Raw genomic sequence first — 15,610 nt, forward strand, 5'->3', positions numbered from 1 at the left:
TTCTCCATCTTTGGATGCAAAGAATATAATGAATCTGATTTCAGTGTTGACCATCTGGTGATGTCCATGTGTAGAGTCTTCTCTTGTGTTGTTGGAAGAGGGTGTTTGCTATGACCAGTACGTTCTCTTGGCAAAACTCTATTAGCCTTTGCCCTGCTTCATTCCATATTCCAAGGCCAAATTTGCCTGTTACTCCAGGTGTTTCTTGACTTCCTACTTTTGCATTCCAGTCCCCTATAATGAAAAGGACATCTTTTTTGGGTGTTAGTTCTAAAAGGTCTTGTAGGTCTTCATAGAACCGTTCAACTTCAGCTTCTTCAGCGTTTCTGGTTGGGGCATAGACTTGGATTACTGTGATATTGAATGGTTTGCCTTGGAAACAAACAGAGATCATTCTGTCATTTTTGAGATTGCATCCATGTACTTCATTTCAGACTCTTTTGTTTTGGTTTAAAACCAGGTTGGTTTTTACCTCGGGTTAGCTCAGGTAAGAAGGATGCACAGAATGCTGACCTGACTGCCAGATACATTGTTATTCCCCTAAAGAGCACTTCAGTGTAACCTCCAGTGGAGCACATGTTTGCATTATACTTCTTAGAGCTATTTTCATCAAGAAATGCCATCTATGTGTCCCCTTGCCAACATGTTTGCAGAGTTTACAACTTTCAGCCATCTATTGGCATCAACCATGCAATACTCTTAAGCAGCTGCTCTGCAGTGGAGCTCTTTTAATATGCCACCCTCTATGCAAATAGTTTGTACGAAATGACCAGGATATGTGCGTTCACATTCAAGAGAGTAGTTTATCTCCTTTATAGAGAGTGTTGGTACAGTCATCATCTTCAACATCTTCACCATCTGGAAGCGTCATAAGAATGTCCTTTACTCTTCCACTTGAGGAGTAAAGTACTGCAATGTGGTTTTTATTGTTTTGTTTTATTTTTATATTGTTACAGTCATATAATTGGATGCAGTTCTACATTTGTTCATTTTAATGAATGGTTCCTTCATTCCTGAAGTTACGGTAATTTTCTTACATGTTTGATATACTAGAATTGTAAGATATATCCTATTAGGTTTTTGTAGATCACTAGAAAACGTATCAGAACTAATGAATATTCTTACCAGTCAGACTGCTATAGAAGAATGTTTAAAGGTCTCAAACAAGTGGTATATGGAAAAGAGAGTTGAGGCAGGGTACTTTTGCTGTACTTGAATTTTATAATGAATGAGTAATGATTCTATGATTTTTAAAAAGCAGAAATTAAAAGAAATATTTTGACAAATGACTTTCTAAATTAATGGAGCATTTGCCAGGAATTGACTAGGACTGCCGAAAAGAAGCGTCCCTGAATAAGATATTCCACATTTTTTAATTTTGGATAAGAGAGCCTACTTTCCATCTGAGGACCCTAGAGTGAAACCTGCTTGGCAGATTTTCTTGTCCACATATCCAGCTATCTCATTCAGATGAATGGCCCATAGCAGCAAAAAGAAAACATTTAGTCTGTTTCTTCATTCATAAATTGGGGCACACAACCAAAGACTGTCAGAAACTGGAAGAAAATTAATAGCACAAGAGGGGAAAAAACACACACACACACACATACAATAAACAGAGGGACTGACTCTTCTCCAGAGAAAACAAAAATTCTGTGACAGAAAAGAACTTGCAAGGTTTTGTAATTAGTTTCTTCAAAAAGATTTGAGAAATTAGTATTTATAGAAAATAAGCAGCATATGGAAAAAGTTTATGGTGTTTTCAAAAAATGCTGAAATCAAAATCATGTAGTTACTATAAGTAAGTTAAAAATGCCAGTAGAAGGATGTCAGGAAAAGTGAACAAACTCTCCTAAAACTTTGAAAAAGGTAAAAAGACAGAAATTTACAAGGAAAAGGTAAACAATATTGACAGTTCCGAGAGAAAGAAAATACTTACAAAGAAATCAACATTAGCTTGGCAGCATAGTTCCCAGAAATCTGACTTTAGAAAACAGAGAAGTAATACCTGCAGAGTTCTGAGGACGAGTATAGTACTTTACCACAGTACCCCCTCATGAAATTACTAGATTGTTTGCCATCAAATGACAAAAAGAGAGAGAGAGAGAGACAAGAAATAATGGAACATGCCAAGATGTGCAATAAAAGGAAATTTCAAAGTAACAACTTTGCATCAGTCTTAAAATCAGTCAGTACAAAATTGATCCCAGCAAACAGTATGATTAAGAAGCTAGATAATCTTAGGTCATGTAGGGGAAAAGGCATTTCCATCAATGAGGAGAAAAAAAGGCAGAAACTCTTTAAGAAGAAGGGGAAAGATCTCTGTAAGAAAGTCAGGGTTGCTATATTTAAAATGGATAACCAACAAAGGCCTGCTGTATAGCACATGGAACTCTGCTCAGTGTTGTGTGGCAGCCTGGATGGGAGGGGTGTTTGGGGGAGATTGGATGCATGTGTATGTACGGCTGAGTCCCTTCGCTGTTCACCTGAAACTATCACAGCGTTGTTTGTTAATCACCTATGTGTGTGTGCTGTCGCCTCAGTCGTGTCGGACCCTTTGCGACTCTATGGGCTGCAGCCTGCCAGCCTTCCCTGTCCTTCACCATCTGCCAGAGTTGGCTCAAACTTATATCCATTGAGTTGGTGATACCCTTAGACTCAGGAAAACTGCCCACCCTCACAATAGAAGAAATGCAAAATAAACATACCCAAACACTTATGAGACTGGCAAAGATCCCAAAAGGTAAGACAAGCATACATTTGATCAGTCTGGAAGCTGAAGCTTATTGAATCAGAGTAGATTTCCTAAGTTTACACAGTCAATAATCCTGTCTGGAATAGGTGAGTCTTTGACTTCTAACCGAGTACTGAAATATTTCCACTACCTGTGCTTGGCTTTCTGTGTGCTCAGTCTCCAGTGGTGTTGTCAATACTATTTGACATTAAGTGGAATTTTCTTTGTTCAAATTTACCATTGATATAAAAGAGATCATCTGTATGAAAACATAATAAAACTGCATCTTATTTTGGTGTCCATTGTAGCTGTGTATTATCCTAATAGGAATTTTGCAGAATTCAGTTGCTTTTTCAGTGTTCTTTACTTAGATTTCAGAAGCTGTGCTAACATTTAATACTATCAGATGAACAGCCGTAGTTCTGTGACAGCACCCTCGGTTGGGGTCATCCTAGTCTAAAAACCTGTGAATTTCCCTTCTGTCTCCTGACCAGCATCAGAAGTGATCTGTTAGCTGTAGTTGTTCCTATATTAGCAGCAGGTGAGGTCAAAGAGAAACAAAAGCATGACTTCCTCTTGGACTCTCAGGAGCCAAAGCCCTCTGCCTGGTATCCCCGCTTCCCCTTTGTTTTCTCCCTCCTCATCCTTACCGTCTCTCCCTTCCCTCCCCTCAGAAGGTATGATTCCCTGGACCCTATTTATCTGTAGAATAGTGTTAGGTTGTATTGGAGGAAATTTTTTTCTCAATATTTTATTTCCATGCCAAGGTACAAAAGGTATGACTAGTAAAAAGAGGTTCTTTCAGATAAAAAATGTTCCTTTAATAGGTTGAGAGACCATTATCTCCCCTCTCACTTCTATTTACTGCATGGTAACTAGAACAGGAGCTGAAATCTACCATAACACCAGACATATTTTACATTAAATCAATGGTACACACTCCACTATAGGGAAGCATATAAATGAAGTAGCATAGTCTCAAAAGCAATGAGTCCTCAAAAGGCTCAAATATCAGGGACTTCCCTGATGGTTCAGTGGTTAAGAATCCACCTTGCAATGCTGGGGACAAGGAATCAATCCTTGGTCAGGGAACTAAGATCTCATATGCTGCAGAGCAACTAAGACAGGACACAGACAAATAAATAATTTTTTAAATAGTATATCAGACTGGCAGTTTCTGAAGGTAGACACATCCTCATGTGCGTTGGCCAAGCCAGCCCCATTCCTGCAGAAAAGAGAGGATTCTGGCATCGTTTCTTCTAGCTCCTCTCTTGGCCCTGTGAGTTACTAAGGCTTTGTGGCTTAAACTCAACAGCTCTGTTTTAAAATACCCAGTCAAGCTAGATGGTTCTAAATAGAACTAATGACAGCCAGAAAAAAAAAGGCCTGTAGGAACTTGCTGTGACACAGAGCTGATGTCTATAAACAGATTAGTAGAAGGAAGCAGAACATTTTCTATCGCTGTAACTTTTGTGTCTTGGCACGAAGATGAAATAAAATCATAGGAGAAAATTACCTCCAACAAAGCCTACCACTGTTCTACAGAGAATAAGGTAAAGAAGAGTTTAGTCTGCCCTCTCTCCATATACTTGTGTTTGATCAAATCAATTTAGTAATGAAGCATAAATATCCACTAGTTAGTGTGCGGTGCTAAAGGTTTGACTACGGGGAAAAGAAACAACAAAATAGATGTAAAAGAATGAGGGAAATTTTTTATCTGGGTTTTTCAAGTTCAGCATAACTAATCCTTAATTCAAACAATGACTGATAGACCTAACTCAGGTTTTCATTTGTAGAAGAAGAGGGAGTAATATGTTTTGTTGTGTCTTTACTGAAGTACAGTCAATTTACGATGTTTCAGGTGTGGAGCAGAGTGATTCTGACTCCCTGTGCTATACAAGCTGGTCCTTGATGTTGATCTGTTTTATATATAGCAGTCCGTATCTGTTAATCCCAAATTCCTGATTTATCCCTCCCCCCACTTTCCCTTTTGGTAACCATAAATTTGTTTTCTGTCTTTTAGTCCGGGAATAACATGGTTAAAGAAACCCTGAAGCTATATTAAACTTATTGTTTGAACTGCTGATTAATAGACAAGAAAAAATTTTTTCAGACTTTTTCCCTTGCATCTTCATGCAAGATTTCAAAAAAGGCTGGTAGGATAGTTTAAGAGGTAGAAGAGAAAAAGTTAAGTGCCTAAATAATCTGTTTATCAAGTATGTGTAGAAAAGCTACCAGGGGACGTAGCTATGCCCATGACTCCCAAATTTGTTAAAATCACCTGGGGATCTTTAAAAATTTCAGAGCCAAGGCTACACCCCGGTTCAATTATCTCTCAATCTCTGAGGGTGGAACACAGGCATCAGGTTTTTTTTTTTAAGCTCCACAGGTGATTCCAATGTGCTGAAAAATTTAAGAAACACTAAACTATGGAATTGGAGAAGGCAATGGCTCCCCACTCCAGTACTCTTGCCTGGCAAATCCCACAGACGGAGGAGCCTGGTAGGCTGCAGTCCATGGGGTCCCTAGGAGTCAGACACGACTGAGCAACTTCACTTTCCCTTTTCACTTTCATGCTTTGGAGAAGGAAATGGTGACCCACTCCAGTGTTCTTACCTGGAGAATCCCAGGGATGGGGGAGCCTGGTGGGCTGCCATCTCTGGGGTCCCACAGAGTCGGACACGACTGAAGCGACTTAGCAGTAGCAGCAGACTTTGGAATAATTTTTTTTTGAAGTATAGTTGATTTATAATACTGTGTTTGTTTCAGGTGTACAGCAAAGTGATTCAGTTATACGTGTGTATTTTTTCAGAGTATTTTCCATCATAGGTTATTATAAGATATTGAATATAATGCTCCGTGCTACACAGTAAATCCTTGTTGCTGATCTCCTTTATGTATAACAAGATAATACTATTGTATGTGTCTCTTAACCCCATACTCCTATTTATCCTATTTCTCCCTCCCCCTCTTTCCCCTTTGGAATGACATACTTATCTTTTAACAGTATTAACAACTATGAGATTTTTGTGCATCATTATTGAACATTAATATGTAGTTATTTTCACAACTTTCCTCATTTATGTAATGTAATTGTTTCAAATGTTTTTTCTACTTCAAGAATAAAAATAAATGTTTTAACATCAACATCATGAGTTCTGCTTGCTAAAATCATACTTGTTTTCCTCTTCTATTTTCATGTATCAACAGGAATTGGCAGCAATGAAGCAGATTATCACTCACATGCGTAGTAAGCGTTCCAAGGACAACTTACTTTTCACTAAAATGGAATCCAAAAATGTGACAGAAAATCAGAAATCAAAGACTTTGAATGCGCCTAAAGAACCTGAAGACAATGTATTTATACCCAAGCCAACACTGTTTGTAAGTACAACAAAAATTTAGAATGTTAGTCTTTAGTTTTCACTAAATGTATTTGACTTAAATATCCTTCCTATCACTCATATTGATTGGTTTCAGACTAACTATAATCATTTTACGAAAGGGCCTTGAAAGATCTGTATTAGTCCCTTTTCTAGTTAGCCTATTGAACTTGCCCAGTAATTAGCATTAATATAGCACCTTCTATTCTCCAGGGACAAATTTTAAACAAATCAGAAACTCTTGATTTGACTGGTTTACAGCATGATCTCTCAGTTTTTCATTAGGATGTAGCTGACATCATACCTCTTTTGAAGGATTTTCTCTTATATATAAAAGAAAGTTTATTATAGAAAAAAGAGAAAATGCAGATAAGCAAAAAGAAGTTTGTTTTTTGGGGTTTTTGTTTGTTTGTTTGTTGTTGTTTTGGCCATGCCTCTCGGCTTACAGGATCTTAGTTCCCTGACCAGGGATTGAATTCCAGCCCTCAGTAGTGAAAGCACTGAGTCCTAACCACTGGTCAGCCAGGGAATTCCCTGTTTGCATGATTTATAAATTTACATAAGAATAAAAGGGATGTAAAATATCACCTTTACCCTCTTATTTGTAAAATAATATATTTTGCTGTAAGGAGTTTTCTTGTAAAGTATAAAACCAATCATATTAACATAAACCAAAAAACTGAAATGCATTATTAGGTTAAAATGTATGTACACAGAAAGTAGTAAAAAAAAAAAAAAAAAAAACCAAGAAATTAGAAATATTTGGATTAAAAATAGAGAAAATAAATTATGAAATATTGAAAATGATGTTTTAATAATAATGAGAATTTAAGAGAGTCAAACTAGGAGTAACTTTATTAAATAGTTCACTTTACTTCAACACGGTTACCCCTCCATGCCTTAATTTCTCAGAAGAGGCATGATTTTTACCATCTGAGCATAGAGACTCAAAGCCAGAAAGATTTTCTGTATGATATTCTGAGTCAGTGAGTCCCCAGAATCTTAAACTTTTTTCAACTCCCTAGATGATTATAATAATCGGTCAAGTATGGGAACTTCTGATCTAAGCTGTTTCATTATACATTCAGAACATGCTACTCAAGATCAATGAGATGTGAGAGATTGCTTGGTGATTACATAGTTCAACCTCCTTTTTCAAAAAAATGACAGAGTTACAATCTAAATGAAATAAGGGATAATTATCATAAGGATCTATGTGGCAATAGACTGAGCTAACAGAATGGAGAAAACAGGAAATCTAGATTGACCAGCCTGGGAACAAGGCAGCTCTGTGGATTTCCACACTGAGTCCATGGATCTTTTCCTCTAGTGGTACCTTGGCTTCTCGCTGTTTCTCTCCTAGTGTCTGCTCACTGATGGTTTCCACTTCCTTATGCACTTGCTCACAGTTCCTTGTCTTGAGACGTGTTTCTCTGCATCCTTTCCCTAATCTGCTCTCTTCTAACTAGTTCTCTCTGTATTTTCTGAAAGCAAGAATTGAATGGACACAGTTCCTCCTTATTGGGGGATTGATACCTCTTGTGGCAAGACATGTTAAGGTTATTAGCCAGCTACTGAATGGCTGCCCTTACTAATGACCAGGGATCATCTGGTACCAAAGAAAGCTGCCTAAGGCTGTTCATTCAGAAGGGCTATGGCTAGGTAGGTTCTCCTCAGAAAGTCAGCTAAGATTATGGCAGACATTATGGTGTGTCTGTTGTTATAGTCTACAAGAAGAGAGCAGACTGAACACATAGATGCTAATGGGGAATGTAGCGTTGGGTGAAAACCCCATGGTCCAGCCAAATACATTAAGCCTGTCACATGCCCTAGTCTGCTTTTCTGACCCTTCTCTGTTTCAAGCAACGTACTACTCTTTCTGACCCTGACCTCCTACATGTCTGACTTTAGCTGGGTAGCCTGATTCTGATATCCTGAAATCCTGACTGTCACCCATACAAAAGTAACAGATTTCTCCAGGATGTCAAGATAAGGTTTTGCAAAGAGAAGACAGATAAGATTTTAAATATAAAGTCTTAATTGAGTAGTTTTTATTTCCTCCTTTATGCTTATCTCTATTTTCTTTTTTTCTACAATAATCTTTTTCTTATATACTAGAGAAAATGTTTCAAAAGAGGTATAATCTCAGCTACATCCTAATGAAAACTGAGAGCCCACGCTATATACCAGTCAAATCAAGACTATGTTGCTAATAATGTAGAATTTGGAATGAGAACTGACCGGGTCACCTGGGGCAAGTCACTAAAAGGCCCTGAACTGGTTCTTATCTGTAAAATAAGGAGCAAGATTACATGATATAAGGCCTGGACTTCTTTTATACTAGCATCCATGATTATCTTAAAGCATCATAATTTCTACAGTTACTGAGTATTTTCAATTTTCCATAACAATGCTTTTCTTATGTTTTCTCTGATCTTGTTTAATAGGAATTTATGGTGCTAATATTTGAAAGTAAGATCTAACCATTACATAATTTTATGGTTCTATAGCTAAAATGGAACATTTCTAATTTATTTCCAGATCCTTTAGCTGAAATTATTTGCTGTTTGTATTTTTCCCTAATACAAATTCAATATTTAATGGGATGGATAGGTGCATGTTTATATATATACACTGAAAATATGAAGAAAACACACAGAGCCCCTGTTAAATGGGCAGTAGGGTGAAGGTGGATTCCCTGGTAGCTCAAGTGGTAAAGAATCACCTGCAATGCAGCAGACCCAGGTCTGATCCCTAGGTTGGGAAGATCCCCTGGAGGAGGAAATGGCAACCCACTCCAGTATTCTTGCCTGGGAAATCCCATGAACAGAGGAGCCTGGTGGGCTGCAGTCCATGGGGTCACATAGTCAAACATAACTGAGCAACAGTCACTTGAGATTGCAGGGTGAAGGTAGAGCTGAGTTAGAGAAGAGAAAGGGGAGGAATAAGAGCTTAAGACAGTTTTCTTCACATAAGTTTATAATCATAAAAATGTCCTGCAGTGTTCACGTGATATTTACATACGAAGACAACCCCACAAGGTGTATTTTTTTTTTGTTTCTTTCTCTTTTTTTGGCTGGCTGTGTCAGGTCTTAGTTTCAGCACTCAGGATCTTTCTGGCAGCAACAGGCTTCTCTCTGGTTGTGCTCGTACGCTGCAGAGCAGGAGCTTTGGAGTTTGCAGTTCTGGAGTTTGCAGCTCTCAAGGTCTCCAGTGAGTTTGCAGCTCTCAAGGTCTGGAGTTTGCAGCTCTCAAGGTCTCCAGTGAGGCACCCGGGCTCCAGTTGGAGGACATAGGCTTAGCTGCTCTGCTATACATGGGATCTTTGTTTCTCCGACTGGGGATGGAACCCACATCCGCTGCATTGGAAAGAAGTTCTCAGCCTCTGGACCACCAGGGAAGTGTCTCCCACAAGTTGTATTCTGTAGGAAAACTCTTGACTGTTGAAATCACACATGTTGGCAGGGTTATTATTCAGGCATTTTTGATGTACCAACAAAGACTAAATTGAACCATAGAATGTAAGTGCTTTGAGGATAGAAGCTTGTTCCCATTGCCTTACACAGCACAAGATCAAAGCAGATAATAAATATTTGGTAACATAGGACTTAAAAAAAAAGAAACAGTTATTTGCTTCCCCAATTTAGTTATCGTCTAAACTGTGGGGAATTTTAGTGTTGAACTAAATAAACTACATGGGGTCACAAAGAGTCGGACACAACCGAGAAACTGAAAAACAACAAATAAACTACAAGGAAAGTGAAAGCAGCAGCTTCTCAGACCACATGCTGCTTCTGCATCAGGCAACACCATTCAGTCTCTTTCATCCGAAACTCACAGTTTGTTCCCACCAATAATCTACTTTCTCTTTCAAGGTGGTTTTTAGCTGTCCTAGCCATTTTTACTATCCCCTTCCTAGATGACAACAAGAGCTGTTTGAATCGTCTTTGTAGCAACACTCCTCTCCTTTCAGAGCAGCAAGGAACTGTCTTTTGCTAGTTTTCTGTTCCTTTCCCAAAATACCTTTATACTCAGGATTCATATCATTGTCATTATTTTGTCAATAGTTTCTTTAAATACATATTAGCAACCCCACTGTTCGTCTTGTCTCCAGGTAGATTGTGGTGGTTTGGTTGCTAAGTCATGTCCAACTCTTTGCAACCCCATGGACTGTAGCCCACCAGGCTCCTCTATCCACCAAATTCTCCAGGCAAGAATACTCAAGTGGTAGCCATTTCCTTCTCCAGGGGAATCTTCCAGACTGAAGGATCAAACCCATGTCTCCTGCATTGCAGGCGGATTCTTTTACCGCTGAGCCACCAGGGACTGTAGGCTCAATCCTGGTAGAACCTGGTAGAATTTGTAGAACCTGAATCTCCAAATAAAATAGGGAACATAATAAGAATATGCAGCACAAGTACGTAATTGAAGGGTCGCAATTACAGGGAGTTCATGATAGTGTCCTGGTCTTGGCTTATACTGGTTACCTCATTGGCTAGTGTATGTTGAATGGGTAAATTACATTTATAAAATTTTTTTAAAATGATTATATAAACCACTTGATTCTCAAGAAGTGATTTAGAAGGCTATGTGTAGTCATCTGAAGGCAAAACATATTCAAATAAGTTAAGTTGAACACGTGTGTGCTGTCTCTGTGGAGGACCTAAGCATTATGGAGCATCTGATCATGAAGAGAGAGTCAACTTTGGACTTCTTGGTCCAGTGCAGGGTGTGCAGGTTCGATCCCTGGTTGGGGAACTAAGATCCCACATGCCTCTTGTGTAGCTAAAAAATAAGAATAATTTTAAACATAAAATAAAAATAAATACATTAAAAAGTTTGAAGTAAGTGTTAAGAAAAAAGTCAGCTTTATAGATGCTTGTCCTCTAAGATCAAGGATAAGAAAACAAATGAAAATAGTAAAAGGTGAAATTGGGTGGACTCTTTTAAAGGAAATACAAATTACTATGAAAATTCAAAGAAAAAAAGAGAGATAATATGATGTGGATGGGCACCAGGAAAGAAAGCACTGAGGTTGATCTTGAAGAATGTCTAGGATTTGACAAGCACAATAAGGGTTAATGAGTGAGAAATTCCAAGGCAGAGAGTGTAATATTCATAAAACATTTTCTAATTTGCTCCTTTTCATTATTCAGAATGAGAATGTTTAATAATCTGACTTTACACCTCTCTTACTACATTCTTACGCCAGACTTTAGGCATTTCACCGCTTAGTGCTTTCTCTTAGGACAAAAGAAAAATACACATCAGTAAGGTATGCATAGAGTAGTCTGATTCAGAGAGGCGGGAATTATTAGAATGCTGGTTACCAGAAAGCAGGGGAATGGGGAGTTACTGTGTCTAATGTGTGCAGAATAAGCATAAGATTTTATGGCACACCAGGGTAAATGAACTTTGCTGGTAGGTTGAAGCAGCTCCAGCCATGTCTGAAGGCTCAGGGGCCAGTTGCTCATCATACCTCTAATGCTTTCTTGTCACATTTGTTTGGAAGCTCTGGTTTCACTATTTCATGTTGAATCTAGATTTATCTCATCAGAACATGCTCAGACCTCAAGATATCTAGCTATGTCTATTTATATTTTTAAAAATAATTTTGTAATTTCAGCTCTCAGTAATAGCAACGTCTTTTTGATGTAATGTAGCTGTGAGCTAAATTAGAAATAAGGATTCTTTTTAGTAAGCATGCAAGTAGAGCTGTGAGGACTGTATGATTTGGGGCAGTTTCTCATTTAGTCACTTCCTTCGTAGAAAAGCTAGTCTTCTCTCCTAGACTCATTTAAGTTGAGCCCTGCCTTTGAGGACTCATAAATATTTGTTTCTTTGATTCCTAGTTTGTATCTTTGTTTTCAAAATACAGTGATTATATCTGCTAAACATAGTATTTCTTTACTTCAAAAAAGTGATGCTGGCTGAACATTAATAGATTCTTAATTTCTAGCTCTCTTTCTAGATTCCAGGAATAATCTACCAGGCATATTGTGTCTGCATTTATCAGTCAGCAATCTTCTCAATGTTACAATCCCCAAGTTATATATTAATGTTTTAGTTGTCTGTTTCTGGATGATACAAAAGTAGCTATCTTATCAGTTATTATCTCCGGAATCACATTGTAACAGTAAATTACTTCTGGTTGGTTTCCAGTTAATCCCATCATTTGTTTTTAACCACAGCCCCCTGAGCTCTTTCCTAGATCTGGAATACAGTTTACTTCAGGGCCTGCTAACACCACTAATAATGGGAGGTTTTCACTAATTTGTACTGTTTCTTTATAAAGTTACAAATATAATTAACCTAAACCAGCTCAGAAAATTAAAGCAGTGTTTTGGCTCAGATGGTAAAGAAGAGCCCAGTGTCTCAAGAGTCTTCTCCAACACCACAGTTCAAAAGCATCAATTCTTTGGCGCTCAGCCTTCTTCACAGTCCAACTCTCACATCCATACATGACCACAGGAAAAACCATAGCCTTGACTAGACGAACCTTTGTTGGCAAAGTAATGTCTCTGCTTTTCAATATGCTATCTAGGTTGGTCATAACTTTCCTTCCAAGGAGTAAGCGTCTTTTAATTTCATGGCTGCAGTCACCATCTGCAGTGATTTTGGAGCCCAGAAAAATAAAGTCTGACACTGTTTCCGCTGTTTCCCCATCTATTTCCCATAAAGTGGTGGGACCAGATGCCATAATCTTCGTTTTCTGAATGTTGAGCTTTAAGCCAACTTTTTCACTCTCCACTTTCACTTTCATCAAGAGGCTTTTTAGTTCCTCTTCACTTTCAGCCATAAGGGTGGTGTCATCTGCATATCTGAGGTTATTGATATTTCTCCCAGCAATCTTGATTCCAGCTTGTGTTTCTTCCAGTCCAGCATTTCTCATGATGTACTCTGCATATAAGTTAAATAAACAGGGTGACAATATACAGCCTTGACGAACTGCTTTTCCTATTTGGAACCAGTCTGTTGTTCCATGTCCAGTTCTAACTGTTGCTTCCTGACCTGCATACAAATTTCTCAAGAGGCAGATCAGGTGGTCTGGTATTCCCATCTCTTGAAGAGTTTTCCACAGTTTCTTGTGATCCACACAGTCAAAGGCTTTGGCATAGTCAAAGAAGCAGAAATAGATGTTTTTCTGGAACTCTCTTGCTTTTTCTATGATCCAGCGGATGTTGGCAATTTGATCTCTGGTTCCTCTGCCTTTTCTAAAACCAGCTTGAACATCAGGAAGTTCACAGTTCACATATTGCTGAAGCCTGGCTTGGAGAATTTTGAGCATTACTTTACTAGCGTGTGAGATGAGTGCAATTGTGGGGTAGCTTGAGCATTCTTTGGCATTGCCTTTCTTTGGGATTGGAATGAAAACTGACCTTTTCCAGGCCTGTGACCACTGCTGAGTTTTCCAAATTTGCTGGCATATTGAGTGCAGCACTTTCACAGCATCATCTTTCAGGATTTGGAATAGTTCAACTGGAATTCCATCACCTCCACTAGTTTTGTTCATATTGGTGCTTTCTAAGGCCGACTTGACTTCACATTCCAGGATGTCTGGCTCTAGGTCAGTGATCACACCATCGTGATTATCTGGGTCGTGAAGATCTTTTTTGTACAGTTCTTCTGTGTATTCTTGCCATCTCTTCTTAATATCTTCTGCTTCTGTTAGGTCCATACCATTTCTGTCCTTTATCGAGCTCATCTTTGCATGAAATGTTCCTTTGGTATCTCTGATTTTCTTGAAGAGATCCCTAGTCTTTCCCATTCTGTTGTTTTCCTTTATTTCTTTGCATTGATCGCTGAAGAAGGCTTTCTTATCTCTTCTTGCTATTCTTTGGAACTCTGCATTCAGATGTTTATGTCTTTCCTTTTCTCCTTTGCTTTTCTCTTCTCTTCTTTTCACAGCTATTTGTAAGGCCTCCCCAGACAGCCGTTTTGCTTTTTTTGCATTTCTTTTCTATGGGATGGTCTTGATCCCTGTCTCCTGTACAATGTCACGAACCTCATTCCATAGTTCATCAGGCACTCTATCTATCAGATCTAGGCCCTTAAATCTATTTCTCACTTCCACTATATAATCATAAGGTATTTGATTTAGGTCATACCTGAATGGTCTAGTGGTTTCCCCTACTTTCTTCAATTTAAATCTGAATTTGGCAATAAGGAGTTCATGATCTGAGCCACAGTCAGCTCCTGGTCTTGTTTTTGCTGACTGTATAGAGCTTCTCCATCTTTGGCTGCAAAGAATATAATCAGTCTGATTTCGGTGTTGACCATCTGGTGATGTCCATGTATAGAGTCTTCTCTTGTGTTGTTGGAAGAGGGTGTTTGTTATGACCAGTGCATTCTCTTGGCAAAACTCTATTAGTCTTTGCCCTGCTTCATTCCGTATTCCAAGGCCAAATTTGCCTGTTACTCCAGGTGTTTCTTGACTTCCTACTTTTGCATTCCAGTCCCCTATAATGAAAAGGACATCTTTTTGGGGTATTAGTTCTAAAAGGTCTTGTAGGTCTTCATAGAACCGTTCAACTTCAGCTTCTTCAGCGTTACTGGTTGGGGCATAGACTTGGATTACTGTGATATTGAATGGTTTGCCTTGGAAAGGAACAGAGATCATTATGTCGTTTTTGAGATTGCATCCAAGTACTGCATTTCGGACTCTTGTTGACCATGATGGCCACTCCGTTTCTCCTGAGGGATTCCTGCCCACAGTAGTAGATATAATGGTCATCTGAGTTAAATTCACCCATTCCAGTCCATTTCAGTTCGCTGATTCCTAGAATGTCGACATTCACTCTTGCCATCTCTTGTTTGACCACTTCCAATTTGCCTTGATTCACGGACCTGACATTCCAGGTTCCTATGCAATATTGCTCTTTACAGCATCGGACCTTACTTCTATCACCAGTCACATCCACAGCTGGGTATTGTTTTTGCTTTGGCTCCATCCCTTCATTCTTTCTGGAGGTATTTCTCCACTGATTTCTAGTAGCATATTGGGCACCTACTGACCTGGGGAATTTCTCTTTCAGTATCCTATCATTTTGCCTTTTCATACTGTTCATGAGGTTTTCAAGGCAAGAATACTGAAGTGGTTTGCCATTCCCTTCTCCAGTGGACCACATTCTGTCAAATCTCTCCACCATGACCCGCCCGTCTTGGGTTGCCCCACAGGCATAGCTTAGTTCCATTGAGTTAGACAAGGCTGTGGTCCTAGTGTGATTAGATTGACTAGTTTTCTGTGAGTATGGTTTCAGTGTGTTGCCCTCTGATGCCTTCTCACAACACCTACCGTCTTGGGTTTCTCTTCCCTTGGGCGTGGGGTATCTCTTCATGGCTGCTCCAGCAAAGCGCAGCCATTGCTCCTTACCTTGGACGAGGGTATCTCCTCACCGCGGCCCTTCCTGACCTTCAATGTGGGATCATTCCCATTCAATAATGGCAGTGTTACTTAGAATCATTAATAGTGCCCACCTTGCTTGTAAATGGT

At 38.9% G+C, this 15,610-nt stretch overlaps 1 protein-coding gene across 3 annotated transcripts in view; it reads left to right on the plus strand.

Annotated features, from left to right (window-relative positions):
* PIBF1 (progesterone immunomodulatory binding factor 1) overlaps nucleotides 1–15,610 on the plus strand; it is a 230,594-nt gene that overhangs the window by 209,339 nt on the left and 5,645 nt on the right. For all 3 annotated transcript variants that reach the window (XM_070800340.1, XM_070800339.1, XM_070800338.1), the window contains one exon: nucleotides 5,945–6,118. In XM_070800340.1, coding sequence (XP_070656441.1) covers nucleotides 5,945–6,118 — 174 coding nt within the window. The remainder of the gene's footprint in view (nucleotides 1–5,944; nucleotides 6,119–15,610) is intronic.

The sequence above is a fragment of the Bos indicus genome, chromosome 12 (genome assembly GCF_029378745.1).
Source record: "Bos indicus isolate NIAB-ARS_2022 breed Sahiwal x Tharparkar chromosome 12, NIAB-ARS_B.indTharparkar_mat_pri_1.0, whole genome shotgun sequence".
In the NCBI taxonomy this organism is placed as follows: domain Eukaryota; kingdom Metazoa; phylum Chordata; class Mammalia; order Artiodactyla; family Bovidae; genus Bos; species Bos indicus.